Genomic DNA, 15,455 nt, shown 5'->3' on the forward strand with positions numbered 1-15,455 from the left:
AATTATTTTAAATTTGGTAAAAAAAAACTTGGTAGTTAATTAGATATTAATTTGGAAACCATTTAACAATAATATAAAAAATTTAAAGTTTTTTTAATTTACAAAATAGTCTCTATTTTTGTCACTATAACAACTAATTATTTTTAGTTTCTGAAATTGATTTTTAATCAATAATTTTCTTACAGTGTAAATAATAAATTAATTTTTATAATATATATATAACTTATTATTTTTAAAATAATTTTGTTATTCTTTATATGGTTTAAACCCTCTCATTTATAGATACTGAAAATAAATCTTTCTAATAATTGGTCAATTAACCTAAGAAAAACAATTATTATAGGACTAGTGGAATTATGAACTAAAGAAATTAAGGAAATAATTGTAAAATTTAGTGAAAGAAAAGTAACTTAATCTGCCAAAGACTCTAATCATCGTATTTAAACCTGATTAGTTAATAATATTATAATTATATAAATATTTATTAATGATCTTCGTGATAATATCATCTAATAATTTATAGGTTCAATACATTTTTATAAATAAATTGATTTTATTTAAATTAAAATGTACATTTAATACATAATTTTCATTTTCAATGAAATAAAGTACCGTTAATTACAAGGTGGACCAAAATAGTAATTCAACTATATATTTTTTTAAAACTTAAAGTATTTTAAAAATAACTAAAACAATGTATTAAATAAATATCACAAATATGTATAAATTATTGTATCAAATATTATAATTTGATAAAAAATATCAATTAATCATTTATATTAGTTTTTCAATTTTTTTATACTTTTTTTATAATTTCCCGTATATTTATTTTTTATTTTTCATTTTAGTAAATTCATTGTTATTATCTAAGATGACTATATTTTATTAAAATTTAAATTTAAATACCATGATATGTTTAACTTTAACTTCCACTTATATTAAATTGTTTATCAATATTTTATTATATAACTTTTATAAATTAAAATATTAATTTTTAATTATTTATTTAGTTTAGTAATATAAGTAGTTCGATTGTGATTTAAATATGATTCAATTATTAAACTATAAATCATCCTTAATTTGCTTAATCATCAATCCAATTTTTAAGCTATTAAGTATTCATTAATTTCAATTTTTTATAAAAATATATTTACATTAAATAGATTTACATCAGAAACATTTAAATCATAAATAAATGGTAATCTTATTTTAATTATGGAAATATATAATTACTAAATTATTACACCAGGCACACGTCAAGCAGAAGGGACTGAGGAGTGATTAAAAGTAGAAAGAAGGGTGATTCTGTAATTAACATAAAAATAAGAATTGAAAAATAAAATATTCGAATTCTAAAGTTGGAACCTTGTGAGTGGAAAAGACGCCATAGACAGACGAAAAGTTTTCCTCTCTGTCTCTCTCTCAACCCAGCCATGAGCCTCTTCGGTATAGGGAGGTAAGTGCGAAAGTTTCAATTTTTACTACGATTCATACTTCTCAACTTTCAATTTCTGAGTTTAACTTTGATTTTGTTTTTTGCATTTAATGGATTCTTCTTTCACAGTTTGTTATGTTCTGTGATCCCATCACTGATCTTTGTTCAATATTTAAATGGGTAGTTTATTTTTCAATTGAACAACTTTTAATCTGGATCATGTTTTTTAAATTCAAGTATGTGTATTTGGGAAAATTTAGTGGGGACTACTACTATGTTTATCAGTGATCTATTGTTAATCATCATACTCTTTAAACACCCTCAGTAATTTTGTTGACGTAGAATTAGAGTGGATTTTGTGTCTTCCATGTTTGGGAATAGGTTATTTGGGGATTTTCTTGTTCTTTGAAGAGAATAGGTTATTAAGCTGGTTTTACATGCTCATGGTAAACTTAATAGAGTTTAGATGAAAGATTGATTGATAGGTAGAGCAAATTTGTTTTAGAAAACAGTTACTAAACAAACAAATAATGAAAAGGAAATCAAACAAGTCCTTCTTTTAAATTTCAATAATTATTAGAGAGAAAGTTCACCATTCACCATTCACCATCCAAGCATATTCAAAATTATTTCAGTGGATGAACAAAGTAATGCAAATCCCCCTCTTTATTCCATAGGATTTTTCTCATAGTTTATTAAGATTGATATTTCTTAACGTATCTCACTACACTTCTCTTAATTTCACATTTGAGCAAGTGTATGAGATTTGGTGAAAGAACCTTGTTTGTCTGGTTTAATTTTTTTTCATTGGCCTCTCTGCTAAGCATGATTTCTAATTAATCTATCTGAGATTCTGAGTCTAAGGAGCTTACATGCCACCAATGTTGTCAATGGAAAATGGTAGAAGGAAAAAAACGCACCATTGTGGCTCCACCATAACGGACCTCCCTTCAAAAGTTGTCTGTGGCAGTTGGCAAAAAATTGGCAGTGCCATTTCACAACTATGGCACAGTCATTTTACAGAACTGTTCTTCCCTCCCTATTCATTTGCTTCTGGCTACCAATAAGCTTTTTAGACAAATTCGTACTATACTGATCCTTTTTATCTACTTCCATTTTTGTTTGGAACAACATTTCTATGCACTAATTGCAGCTCTTTAACTCTGGAGATTTTCAACATATCGTAATTATTAATGAGCAAACTTGTCGATGTCTGAGATCATGTGACACTTTCAAAATTTGCTCATTAATCTGATATTGGATCAGATCCTTTTGACCAAGTGAAGAGCAGTTATTCCTCAGACAAACTACTCTATGATCTCTTCTGAAAATGTTATAGGGGATCTTTTTTTCTTTTGCATCAGTGATATGCCACTTTTTTCTGTTCTCCTAGTTAGTGTGAAACAAATTTAATTTCGGAAGTATTAAATATTAATAAATATTGTTGACTCTTTATCATTTAGTCACTGTCATAACTGTTGGTACTTCTATGAAAACAAATACTTGAATTTTTAAATTCATCCGTAGTTTAATATGAAGACGAAAATGTTTCAGTTGCCACTTCAATTTATTGTCTACAGAATTTCTTCATCACCTCTATGTCCCATTATGTGATCAGTAATCCATACTTCTTTAGCATTTCAAAACTATTTAGACCCTTTTATGTTGGTCTTACTTTTCCTTGTTTTCTTTCTCTATATCAAACTAAATTGGTTTATTCTGGTGACACAGATGATCACTACTCATATTTGGCCTGCACTTTTTAAATGTAAATATGTTCTGATTATTGGACAAATAGTTGACGCAGATGTTTTTATAATTTCCCCCCTCTCACTAAAGAGTTACAAATGTGTGAAATGCTCGTTCTTAAAATAATGACTGATCATCCTTAGAGGAATAAAATAATTATCATGCTAATAGTCAACTTCGGATGATACTATTATGCATGTCACAAATACAAAAAATGTTGATGAAATATTTGTAGTAATTCAGTTTGGTTTGATTCTCTTCCATCCTTCGTTAGTATCTTACCTGATATTGTTCTGCAACAGAAACCAGAGAACATTCCGCCCAAAAAAAAGTACTCCATCTGGAAGTAAGGTGGGTTCCTTTTATTTTTCTGGGATCCTTTTTTAGATATTATTTGTTCTTGATGATTTTAAGATTTTTTTCTTCATCCTAGAGTCTTGATGTTATGACCAATTCAGTTTTTATTTCATTCGTTATTTCACACGTGCATGGAATGGGAAGGAATTGATGGTGAATTGCTTTAACCTTACACACAACTCACAAAAGGCGACCTAATGATTAACCAAAAAATTAGATTGCTTGAAGCACTAAATGTCCTTTTGTTAAAGGACCCTGTTCAAAAACAACTGGGAAAATCCCTGCAATATAATTGTATTTTATTTATCTTAGAATTTAGAAATGTGATGTTAAAAGGATAAGAATTTGAGAAGAAGGAACACATTTCGAAGTAAAATAGTTTGATCCTCCCAAATGAGGCTATTTTTTGTCAGTGAAGAGAAGATGCGGGAAATGGATTTACATGGTACATTCGACAAATGTAATCTTTAATTATGTTATCTTAAAAGTAAAGTTACATTTAATGGAGTCATTTTGAAGCTATAAAATTATATTTTACAATATTACTTTGTGTATTGCACACACTCCAAAATTGATAATGAATATGTAACGGTCATGCGTGTGACAAAATTTACGCATTTTCGGCATGTTTGAGTTTTGTTTTTTGGCAGCTGCTCAAAAGTTGTCTTCTTTTGTTTCTGGTTTTGAGGAGAAGGGGAAGGAAGGATTAATGGCAAAATTTTGTTAATCTTGCATCGTGAATGGTTGAGTTTATACATTGTCCTTACATATATAAATATAATCTGGGTTCAGTTTTCAACTGGTATTTTGTGATAAACGTGAGGCAGTGAGGGAGAGAAGAGAGTAATCGGATGGTCTGTCTTGGTTTTTTCTAGATTTACCTAGATCTAGTGGAAGATGAATGGAATTCTTCTGCTAATTATTATTATTGTTATTATTGCAGGGAGCTCAGCTTAGAAAACATATTGATGCCACATTGGGTAGTGGAAATTTGAGGGAAGCAGTAAAGCTACCTCCTGGGGAGGATTTGAATGAGTGGCTAGCTGTCAACAGTAACTATTTTTCTCTCTCTAATGCCCTGTTAAGAGCAGTTTATATTCTACATGATGTTTTCTTTTGCCTTTTATTCTTGAGTTTCCTCCTCTATGTATTCGTAGAGTTCTGAAATGCAGTAATCTGACATTTTTTTTATGCCTACATTACAGCTGTTGATTTCTTCAACCAGGTGAATCTGCTTTATGGTACCCTTACAGAGTTCTGTACTCCTGAGAATTGTCGGACAATGTCTGCAGGACCCAAGTATGGCATATTTAACTGAATAATCTCTTTGTTTACCTTTCCTTTTGAGGGGGGAAGCATTTTTATTCTTTTAGCAATTCAGTCAGATGACTTTCTTTCAATTATCTTTGCTGTTGGACGAGAAAATCTCTCAGCTCCTTGAAACATGTGGGTTGTGTATCTAGAGTCTTGAGTTAACTGGTAACTAAATAGCTATGAAGCTTGAAACAATGGTTTGTGTTGTTAAAGCTTATTATTACACTTTGGCATAAATTGTTAACTCCTTGTGAGTATCCCCTTTTAAGAACTTGAATACAGCTTTTTTGCTGTTATGATGGTTGCTATTTATTCCTTGCCGCATGCTTTTGGTAACTGTTGATAAATGGGAACCTAGGTGCTTAAAACTTTGTAATAATTAATTATGTCTCTATTTCTTTCTATATATATTTTTTAAAATTTGTGGTTGTTTAAAATCTATCCACTATGTATTAACACACTGTGTTGGTAAAGAAAAATATTGTTTTTGCATAGTACTGTTAAAGTTGCCATTTCTTCGTTATTTATGTTAATTTATTCTAAGGTTCTCTGTTTCTGCAAAATGATTGGCTATTCTTGCCAATTGTTCATTTTCTAGAATCTAGCCTATATTTAGTTACTTAGCAGTGAGTAAGTTTTGCACTTCCTTTCTGAAAGTACCTAAAAAATACTCCAATTGCAGGTGTTATAAACCTTCCATTAATGTTTATGAAAATTCTAGATCCATCTGCGCTATATATTTATACATTTTTGGCTCTTTTGTTGTTTTGCCTTTCAGTTCTATGTTTTTGCAAAATCATTGTAATTTGGATGCACGAGTCAGTTCATTTTGTAGAATCTAGACAATATTTAGCAATGAGTGAGTTTTGTACTCTGCCCTTTTGGTGGGAACTCCACTTGCATGTGTGTTTTATGTACACATACCTATAATGATAATGAGAAGTCTAGATCCATCTGTACTAGATATTTATGCATTCATAGCTCTAATGTTGTGCTCTGTTTGGAATACTTTAGGTATGAATATAGATGGGCAGATGGTGTACAAATTAAGAAACCTATTGAGGTTTCTGCTCCAAAATATGTAGAATATCTGATGGACTGGATTGAGGCACAGCTTGACGATGAATCCATATTCCCTCAGAAGCTTGGTGAAGATTTTTAATATTTTTTCCGTAAATTTCTTAGATTCTATTATCATCCTTTTCATTTTGGTTTCTTAAACTATGAAATCTTTCAGGTTCACCATTTCCTGCCAACTTTAAAGAAGTTGTGAAGACAATATTCAAGCGTTTGTTCCGTGTATATGCTCACATATATCATTCTCACTTTCAGAAAATTGTGAGCCTCAAAGAAGAGGCCCACTTAAACACTTGCTTCAAGCATTTTATACTCTTCACTTGTGTAAGCCTCATATTTTCCTTTACTTGTTTATTTTGTTGAAAAACAATGTAGATTTTGTTTGAAGCTAACTAGTTTTTGTTATGCAGGAGTTTGGGCTGATTGACAAAAAGGAGCTGGCACCCCTTCAAGAGCTTATAGAGACCATTATCGTCCCATACTAGACAAGTGAATTGGGACCTACCTTCTGTGAAAAATCTTATCCTAGAAAGCATAACTAATGTATTACTCTAAATAGAAACTGCATTTTAGTATTTGACTTCACAGTGCCTCCTTAAATTTGTGTGTTATATGGGCTTGGGAACAGGATCTAAGTTATCCTTCTTCAAAGCTTACCAAAGCATCTTTTATATGCAGTGAGGCATCATAGATTTAAAAAAGAAGTTAATTGTAATGGTTCATATATGCCAAATGAAGACCGTATACTTAAACAGAAGTATGAAGTTGGAAGGTTGTTGCCAAAACAATGTTGATTAATAATTTAGTAACACATGAACTATGCATATTTCTATGGGATTCCTCCTTCATTTTTATTGGGTAAATTGCTCTCTGGTTTGAAGTTTCTTATGAGTATAAACATGTGGAAATTGAAAAGGGAGAGACTGCTGTAATTTTTAAACAAGATTAGATATGAATTGAATATAATTTGTTTAAATATTGAAGACGATATTATTAATTCAGTCTCTGAAATTGTATCTCATTGTATTAGTTTCTGAAACCAAGAAAAATTTAAATGAATCCTAAATTTTTTCTTGTTTTAAAAATCAATCTTTACTTTGTGGTCTCTTGGACGTAGATTTAACGGATAATATATGAATATATTTAGGGATTTTTTTTATATATTTCAGTTTTAAAGATTGATAGTGATGAGATATGCTTTTTTTAGATTAAGTTGATGAATTATTCTTCATAGAAAAAGCAAACTCTAAATTGCATATATAAAGTCGGCACAAGCGTCATAGGAGCTGGTTTTATAAGCTTTTCTGTTGTCTCATTCCCATGATATGTTAGTCAATATGAAATTATCTTTTCTCTTCATGACAAAAGTTAATAACAAAAAAACCAACCAGCCTTTGCTTCACAAACCCATAAAGTGAGACTATTGGAAAATCAACCATATTTAGAAGAAAAATGTTTACAGTATTCTTATTTTATACAATTATCTATCTATTGGTATTAAATCAGTTACATGTAAATTTATCAAAATAGATTATAATACATATAAGATAATCAAAGCATGATAAAAAGAAACCTAGCCACCAGCATCTCAAGTAGCTTTAGTTCATCATTTTGTCTGAAAAAAATGATCCTGTCAAGTCCAATGCATCATCATCATCATCATAAAGAAAGAGGACGAATGAAAATATGATCCAAGTAAGCCAAAATCATTTTGTAATCATATGTCTGAGAGCAAAAAATTACTTTGTCATCATATTCCTAGAAAAATCTATCATTTTTTTCTTTCTTGAGGGTACTTTTCAATTTTCTATAATCATACATTCATTCAGTTGAGTGTACAGCCGTGCTCTATTACAAACTACGCTCCAAATACATTTCCACTATCACTAGAAAAAGTAGCAACACTGCTCATTCCTCATCACATCTCAACCTGAATTGCATGCAAACTCTTAACTTCATAACTCCCGTATCTTGAAGCAGCAAAGCCATATGATACCACAGTTCCCACAAGGACCACAAGAACCGCGACAAAAAGCTGAAGATTAGCAAGCAATTCACCCCGAACCTCACTATCAGCGGAATGACATGTGACACTATTATCCCCAAGCTTACAACCACTTGGCATCATAGGACCATACAGAACAAATGCAGTCTGATAGAACCATAAACCTTGTAGTGCTATAGCAATGCCATTGCATAAATCCACTGGAAAGCTTGTTGGCAAAAAGGCTCCAGCAATTGAAGATAAAATGCAGAGTCCCACCAGGAAGACAAGGAGAGTGTGATAATAGCCCTCAAGGCCCTTGTGTGTTGTCGAGTGGAAGTAGAATAGAAGATACTCTGCAGAGAATGCAGAGGCAGCAATCAAACAAAGAGCACCTTCTGGCAAGGGAAGAAATCTGAAGAAAAAGTCACAAAGAAAGATGATTAAAAAGATATAAAATAAGATGCTTGAAAGGGGAATTGGTTAGCTGTTTCAATTTAGTAGTAAACTACAGATCATGACATAAAATTATAATCAATGACAGATTGAAGAGAAGGTAGGAAAATATGAATATGTAGTTAAAGATAGATGGCTACGATGAATCATTATGATTGGGAAAAGAAAATATCTATGGCAGTTGAAGTAATTGAAAACCAAATGGCGGAGTGTGTATGAAGATGTGTCACATCATTCACAACATGAGAAGAAGTTTGCCTTCTTGTTCATCAAATTCCTCATGGTAATTAAATTGGTTGTTAGCTTTTTTACATCTTATCTAAATGTTCCTTAGCCAAACTAATGATTCTGTTTATTTGATGATGGTGTAACATATAAGATTAGAATATGGACAAGTAGAAATTTGTTCAGTTAGGATTAAACTTAAATATTGTGAAATGTAGAAACCAAATATTTAATTTCACCTAAAATAAATTAAGGTAAACCCATAAATATTAGTTCCTTCGCAACAGAATTTCTTTGAATTTTCACACACCTTCCAACAGATTATGACTCACTAAACCAGTAACAAACTCAGATAAGATCGTCCTATACTGCTGTCTATAAAAAGTAGAAACGAAGAAAGGAGTAAATAATGTATTATGTACACAAAAGGAATGCATTACACAATTGTCTACACTCCTTAATGAGAAGAATAATTAAAGAAAAAGGCAAGTTAATTATGAGAAAGCACTAATGCACCATTTGTTGCTTCCCATTGCTGTGATTGACATCTATCTCACCAAGTTTGACTGTTTGAATAGCAAGTAAACTACTAAATCTTCATTTTGTACTACTCTACTTTTGTGTTGAAAAAAAACTCATAATCTTTATACTTTTTCTACACATTAGAAACGGCAGAAAAAAATGTTGCTTTGGATTGTCTACACTATTGATTAATTCTTCAATAAAAATAACATTCCAACAGGTATTGAAGAGAGAGCGATAGGGGAACTAACCTGGTGTTTTGAGAAAGTAAGGCAACGACACCAAAGATGAAAAACATGAGAAGCATCCCTGAGTGCTCAAAGTCATTCATATGAGAAGGATTAAGGACCCCATCAACAAAAAACTTGAGGTGGGTTGAATACAAGAGCTCGATGCACATGTCAATGAAAGCACCAATTGTAATAACATACAGCTCCAGGTGCTTGAGCCTCCCATCAAACCCTGGCACAGGATTCCAAACCCTGACTTGAAATGTCTTAGGATTACGAACATATCTCACCACAGAGGCCCATATGTGCCACAACCCAACTAGAAGAAACAGTGTCCCTGGCAAAGCATGACCCTTGAAAGATCCCATGCTGGTGATTAACTTTTACTTCTCCAAAATACAATCTCCCTAGTATTTAATCAGCTTGGCCTTGAATGATTCCTTAGCTGGAGCAAATAAATTAGGTAGATTATCACCCAAGAATTCCCTCTTTATGAGCTAACCAATCATTCCTGTTAACAATAATGCCACCATCAGTTTTCAAACATCGAATAGCAGCCTTTTTTAATAGTATTTTCTTAAATTTATATATATATATATAATAAATGCTTTTCAGTTTCCTTCTCTCTTCTATATGATGTGCTTCAAAATTTAAATTGTTTATTATTTTTACTACAACTTTAATATTTTAAAAGCTTTTCTTTTACAACAGGATCCAGCAAGGCCACCTTCTACTCCATGACCTTGAATTTACCAGAAAAACTAGCAAATCCAAGAGTTGTGGACTAAGTGCAGTTCTCGTTCAGGGCTTTTTTTTTTTTGGATTAAAATAGAAGCAACTCCTGTTCAGTGCTTCTATTGATTCAGTCGAAAAGTCTGGTTTTCAGAGTCAATTTTAAGTTTACATTTACAAGGGATAAAAAAAATCACCTCTTCACACAAGTCCACATCTCAAAGGGTGAGGAATCTCATTCAGTCAACCCCGACAAAAGATCAAAATAAATCGAAAAAAAAAACCTCCAACCAAGTCAAAATCTAAACTCAGACTAAAAACAGAGAACCCAGCCAGGAGAAAGAGATTAGAGAAGGAAAGGAAAAAACAAAAAACAAGGAGATCAATCGATAACTGGGAAAATTTCCCCTCCCCAACATAGTTTAACCCATCTTATACTCATGATTAAATCAGAAAACATAATTTCATCTCCCCTCCTATATGCATATCTATCATAGTCAGATGTGGGCATGAAAGGTTGGATTTTTATAATCTACATCAGATGCATACTTGGGCACTTTACACTGTGGATAATGGGGTTCTTAAAAAAAACATATAATCTAAAGTAAGAAAATAACAATGATGAAAATTAAAAAAGAAAAAGGCAGAGAGAGATAAAGAGAGAGGATGTTTTAGTTACCGGAGGAGTGATTGGTTTAAATGCAGAAAGTACTGTCTCCAATATCTCTCTTTCTCTCCAATCTCTCTGATTCAAAAAGCTATGTTCTCCTTGATCACGACAACTTCGTTGAATTCATCAAGCAGAAACAGAAAAAAAAAAAAAAAAAGCTTTGGTTGCACAAACTGCAAAGAGTGGTATGATGATGAGGTTCGTGGGATCTGAGACCGATGATGTTTAGGGCGAATCAAACAAACACGGTTTCGATTCACCAAAAAGAAAAACAACGTAGTTTATTTGGAAACCGCGCTCTCTTTCCGCATTTGTTTTCCATACGTAAGGGCACGTGATGTTTTACATCTTGATGAAACAATAATTTCTTTTGGTTTTTGACTTGGGTTAAATAAACTATATAATAATAATTTAAAACAAATATAATATATAGTTTAGATGGGCTCCAAAAGATAACAGTTTCTCAAAACATCATTATTATATGGTGTGTGGTATTTTTTTTTTTAATAAAATTATTAATTATGCCATTTCTTTATAGTGCCGGCTTATTTTGTTTGAACAAAAATGTTAAGTTGAGTTTATCTCGCATAAATAATATTATTTAATTTATTGTGTTATTGAATTTATAAGATATTATCTAATTTCTTATATATCTCTTTATTTTACATTAATATATTAAATTTATTTGGTCATCGGTCAATACTAATAATTCATTCAACTCCTACTCGTAAAATTGTATTTTTTAATATTGTTATTATTATTTAGAAATTTAGATGCATGTGGAAGGCATCAAATATTAGATTAGGGTTAACTGAAAATGAAAAAGTGGGTCCCTCTCTCCATAAACAAAGGTTGTCTCATGAGTTGAAGAATATGTCCAACTTTCAAATGTTCTGGAACTGTCAACCACTTCCAGCTAACTCCTATCATACTGAAATCAATTCAATATTTTATTATTTTAAAATAAATTTATTATTTAGTGTTTGAAGTAGTAAATTAAGAAATCAAAATAATTTGGTTATTAAGATATGCAAACCATGTTAATCCAGATTCTTTTAGATAAAAAGTCAATCAGAACTATATAAATATATTTAAATTTTATAAGTATAATGTCATAATATATAGTATTAATTGTTCATAATATTCCACTTCATATTTCAACACCTAAATTTGCATCCATACAAAAAGAACATAAAAAAATATATCATCTCGTCTCTAACAAGAATATGTTATTTTTTTTTATAATCTTTCCATTTTTTTATTTTTTATTTTAATAAATTTTTTCTATATCATATAATTGTTGTTATTTAAAATATCAACCTAATTAAAATATAAAGTTGTATAATGATATTTAACGTAAAATTTTTATAAAAAAAATATGGATTTGTCTCTTTCTATATATTTTTTTTACAGTTTTGAATGTTTCTTGGGAGGTGTAATTGTGGTTAGTAATTATTAAGTTCATTTGTAATTGTTGTCAAGTTGTATAATGATATCTAACATCAAATTCTTATTAAAAAAAATAGGAATTTACCTTTTTTATATATTTTTTTAAAATTTTGAATGTTTCTTGGGAGGTTTGATTGTGATTAGTAATCATTATGTTTATTTGTAATTGTTGCCTACTTCTTCATTCTTTGATGGTTGTTTTATTAAAAAAATAAAACTATGAGTTTATGATTTATTTTCAATTCTATAATTTAGTTTCCATAATGGAATTTAGGGTGTATGTGAGGAATTTTATTCTAAAAAGACAATTGTGAGGAATTTTATTCTAAAAAGACAATTATGGAATGAAAATAATAACTTGGAATTTTAGAATGTGAAAGTTGTTTTCTAGATTTTTTTTTCAAAAGTCATTATTTCTATTTCAAAATTACCTTTTGAAATGTATTTTCCATTTCGCAATTTAATTATGGATTTTCAATTTCATAATGGACTAAAATGCCTTTTGAATTGTTTATTTTAGAAAAAAAATTCCAAAATGATTTTCAAAAGTCTATCTCTCACCATTTAATCCCAAAACTTATTTAATCACTTTTTTTTACATGAATTAGCTAATCCAAGCTTCTAAACATCACACCTTCACCACACCTTCTTGCACCTAAATTTTGTCTCCACCACCAACCAACACATGTATATTTTTACTCTCTCCTTTTAAATAAAACTGGATAATTATGACATTTAAAAAAATGGTATAGTGCATGCCACAAATAATAATAGAGGAAACAATCCTATTCAAAACCTATCATTTTTTTTCACTTTCACTTTTTTACCTTTCTTAAAAGAAAAAATACCTTCTTTTTATGGTCTTACTCTTTCATATTAAGAAAATGATTTTTTTAAAACACATCTTATAAGAGCATTTTCCTCACTATATTCTTACAATTTTTAACGTTTTATAAAAGCTAACATTTATATTTTACTTATGCTTTAATTTTCTACAAAATAAAAATAATTTTAAGATTAATGACTTGTCTGATAAATGAATATTTTGAATATAACGATGGTATATAGTCAAAGGATGCAATGTGAAATCTTTATCTATTGTTGACCAAAAAATAAAAGAAGAAAGACGAAACTAAGTTCCATGTTCAAAGATTTAAAGTTTGAGTTCATTTTTTCATTTGTTTCTTTTAGTTCGCAACTCAGTTTTTAGGAGTCCAATTTTAAACAACCTTTTTAAATAATATAAATTGATAATAACTATTTGAATGCAATATATCTAATTTAACAATAGTAGATTTATTATACTTAATATTAAAATAATTTAAATCTTAATATATTACTATTAATTGAACTTTTTATTATTAATTTCAAAAATATTTTTATATCATGTTTATTAATAACTAAAATTTATTGTAATTATTAATAATTTACAAATTTTATTATTAAATTGAAAATTAGTATCCCTAGCTAATTATAAACTTTAGTTGAAATGAAAATGAAAATTGCGCAATTATTTGAAGGTGGTGATTTTTTTAAATATAAATTTAAATGACTAAAACTTTGGAGAGAAAAACAATTTGAAACTGTATTTACACAAATGGAAAATGTATTTGAATAATTTACACTTTTAACTATTTTTATCAGTGAAACTTAGTGTTGTTATTTTCTTACACAATTTTAGTTCACGAATTTTAAAATAATCACAATTCTGATTAGCTTAAATATTTGAATCTCTGATAAATTATTGAATTTTATATCAGTCCTAATAGTTTGTTCCTTTCAGAAAAAATGGTTAAGATAGTATTCTTAATAATAATGTGTTTTTTTTTCACTTCCTTATGGACCTGAATTCCATTTTCTCTTTTTGAGTAAATTTATCAATAATATTAATAATTAATAATAACTAATAGTAATAATGATAAATAATAAATAAAGTGACCTTTTACTAAACATCATAAAGATTGCAGTTACGAGCATAATAGGATGGTTAAGAGGAATTATATGTTAAGCCAAACACGGTTATATATCTTTATTAAAGTACCTTCTATTTTCGTTCATAAAACACTTTTTAAGCGTTGAAAAAAGTAGAAACATAACTTTTACGTGGAAACTTGTAGGCCGAGCTCAATTTTTTAAGATTGCATCAAAATTAACTCATTAAATTATGAGATGTATCATAACTTCACTTAATTAAGATAAAGTTATATTTTTAATCTATTCCAATCCAATTCACTATTTATTTGATTGAATTAATTAAGTTATGATTTTTGGAAATATTTTTTACTAAAATTTATAATTTTCAAACTTTTTTTAAAATATTATATAATTATTATAAATACTAAAACAAATTAAAAATAATAAGTAACTAAATTTTCAAATGAGCATTTTTTTATAACAAGATTAAATTAATCAGGTTGAACTAAATTAAATTTAACACGGATAATAAGTAGGAGATTTTATCTGTTTGTATTAGATTGAATTTAATTCAATTATAAAATTTGACCGAAGTGGTAAAAGAATCAATTTAGATTGAATTGTTTAATCGAATTATTTATTCAATTCAATAAGCACTCAAAAAAATAATAATTAAAGAATACAAAAAAAACATTAAAAAATACATATTATACTATAAATAGATGTAACTTCATTTGTTGAGAGGAAAAAAAACATGAAAAAAAATCTTCTTCGCTCTTTAGCTCAGAATTGCAAAGAAAAGCACCAGAAACTCAACTTTATATAACAAATTATGTAATTACCTTTTCCTTTTGTTAAAATAATTAAATAATTTTATTTGAATCAAATATTTAATAATATTATTAATAAAAATAAATATAATTTTTTACATAGAAAATAATTTTATATAATAATAATATTAATTATAAAAAAGATATTAATTAATTAATTAATTTTGTTTGATTATTATATTCAAATATTTTTAAATATTTAGATAAATTTGTAAATTTATATTTTATACTTTTTAAAAAAATTAATTTTTTTTTCACAACTATCACATCATTCACAAATTTCATTAAACTTTCTCCACAAATCTATTATAATATACTCAAATCCAAACAATCTCATTTTCTTCACACTTTTTTACCAAATCCCCTCTCTCAAATCATCTACTTAGTCTAAACACACCAGTTTATCATAATGAAAAATCTATTTACATATAGGTATAATAAATAGATGTAATTTTTAATTGATGCAGAATGTTCAACAACTTTAATAAACTCACTCTGGTAATTATAAAAA

At 28.7% G+C, this 15,455-nt stretch overlaps 2 protein-coding genes across 3 annotated transcripts; one reads left to right on the forward strand and one right to left on the reverse strand.

Moving 5' to 3' along the window:
- The first annotated feature begins 1,332 nt into the window (after window positions 1-1,332).
- Window positions 1,333-6,757, forward strand: MOB1-LIKE (Mob1/phocein family protein). Of its 2 annotated transcripts, XM_068612812.2 has the most exons (7): window positions 1,333-1,456; window positions 3,487-3,535; window positions 4,485-4,593; window positions 4,747-4,840; window positions 5,870-6,003; window positions 6,093-6,256; window positions 6,343-6,757. In XM_068612812.2, exons 1-7 carry the CDS (start codon window positions 1,434-1,436, stop codon window positions 6,415-6,417), a joined length of 648 nt encoding a protein of 215 aa, XP_068468913.1. In that variant the 5' UTR covers window positions 1,333-1,433; the 3' UTR covers window positions 6,418-6,757. The 2 variants fall into 2 exon arrangements, with proteins under 2 accessions (XP_068468913.1, XP_068468915.1); XM_068612814.2 differs by lacking the exon at window positions 3,487-3,535 and having other exon boundaries at window positions 1,361-1,456.
- Window positions 6,758-7,619: 862 nt separating this feature from the next.
- Window positions 7,620-10,891, reverse strand: LOC137811180 (plant viral-response family protein). Its single transcript, XM_068612815.2, has 3 exons — window positions 10,761-10,891; window positions 9,371-9,860; window positions 7,620-8,331 (listed from the first exon to the last, which is right to left on the reverse strand). Exons 2-3 carry the CDS (start codon window positions 9,715-9,717, stop codon window positions 7,851-7,853), a joined length of 828 nt encoding a protein of 275 aa, XP_068468916.1. The 5' UTR covers window positions 9,718-9,860; window positions 10,761-10,891; the 3' UTR covers window positions 7,620-7,850.
- Between the last annotated feature and the right edge of the window lie 4,564 nt (window positions 10,892-15,455).

Source organism: Phaseolus vulgaris, chromosome 2 (genome assembly GCF_051622355.1).
Source record: "Phaseolus vulgaris cultivar YP4 chromosome 2, ASM5162235v1, whole genome shotgun sequence".
NCBI lineage: Eukaryota > Viridiplantae > Streptophyta > Magnoliopsida > Fabales > Fabaceae > Phaseolus > Phaseolus vulgaris.

Bases quoted from the DNA above. Each gene is read 5' to 3' on its own strand.
- LOC137811180 (XM_068612815.2), bottom strand. From the start codon at position 9,717: ATGGGATCTTTCAAGGGTCATGCTTTGCCAGGGACACTGTTTCTTCTA. The intron at 8,332-9,370 runs GTTAGTTCCCCT...CTTTTTCTTCAG, and splicing joins TTACTTTCTCAAAACACCAG to ATTTCTTCCCTTGCCAGAAG.
- MOB1-LIKE (XM_068612812.2), top strand. From the start codon at position 1,434: ATGAGCCTCTTCGGTATAGGGAG. The intron at 3,536-4,484 runs GTGGGTTCCTTT...TTATTATTGCAG, and splicing joins GTACTCCATCTGGAAGTAAG to GGAGCTCAGCTTAGAAAACA. The intron at 6,004-6,092 runs GTGAAGATTTTT...GAAATCTTTCAG, and splicing joins CATATTCCCTCAGAAGCTTG to GTTCACCATTTCCTGCCAAC.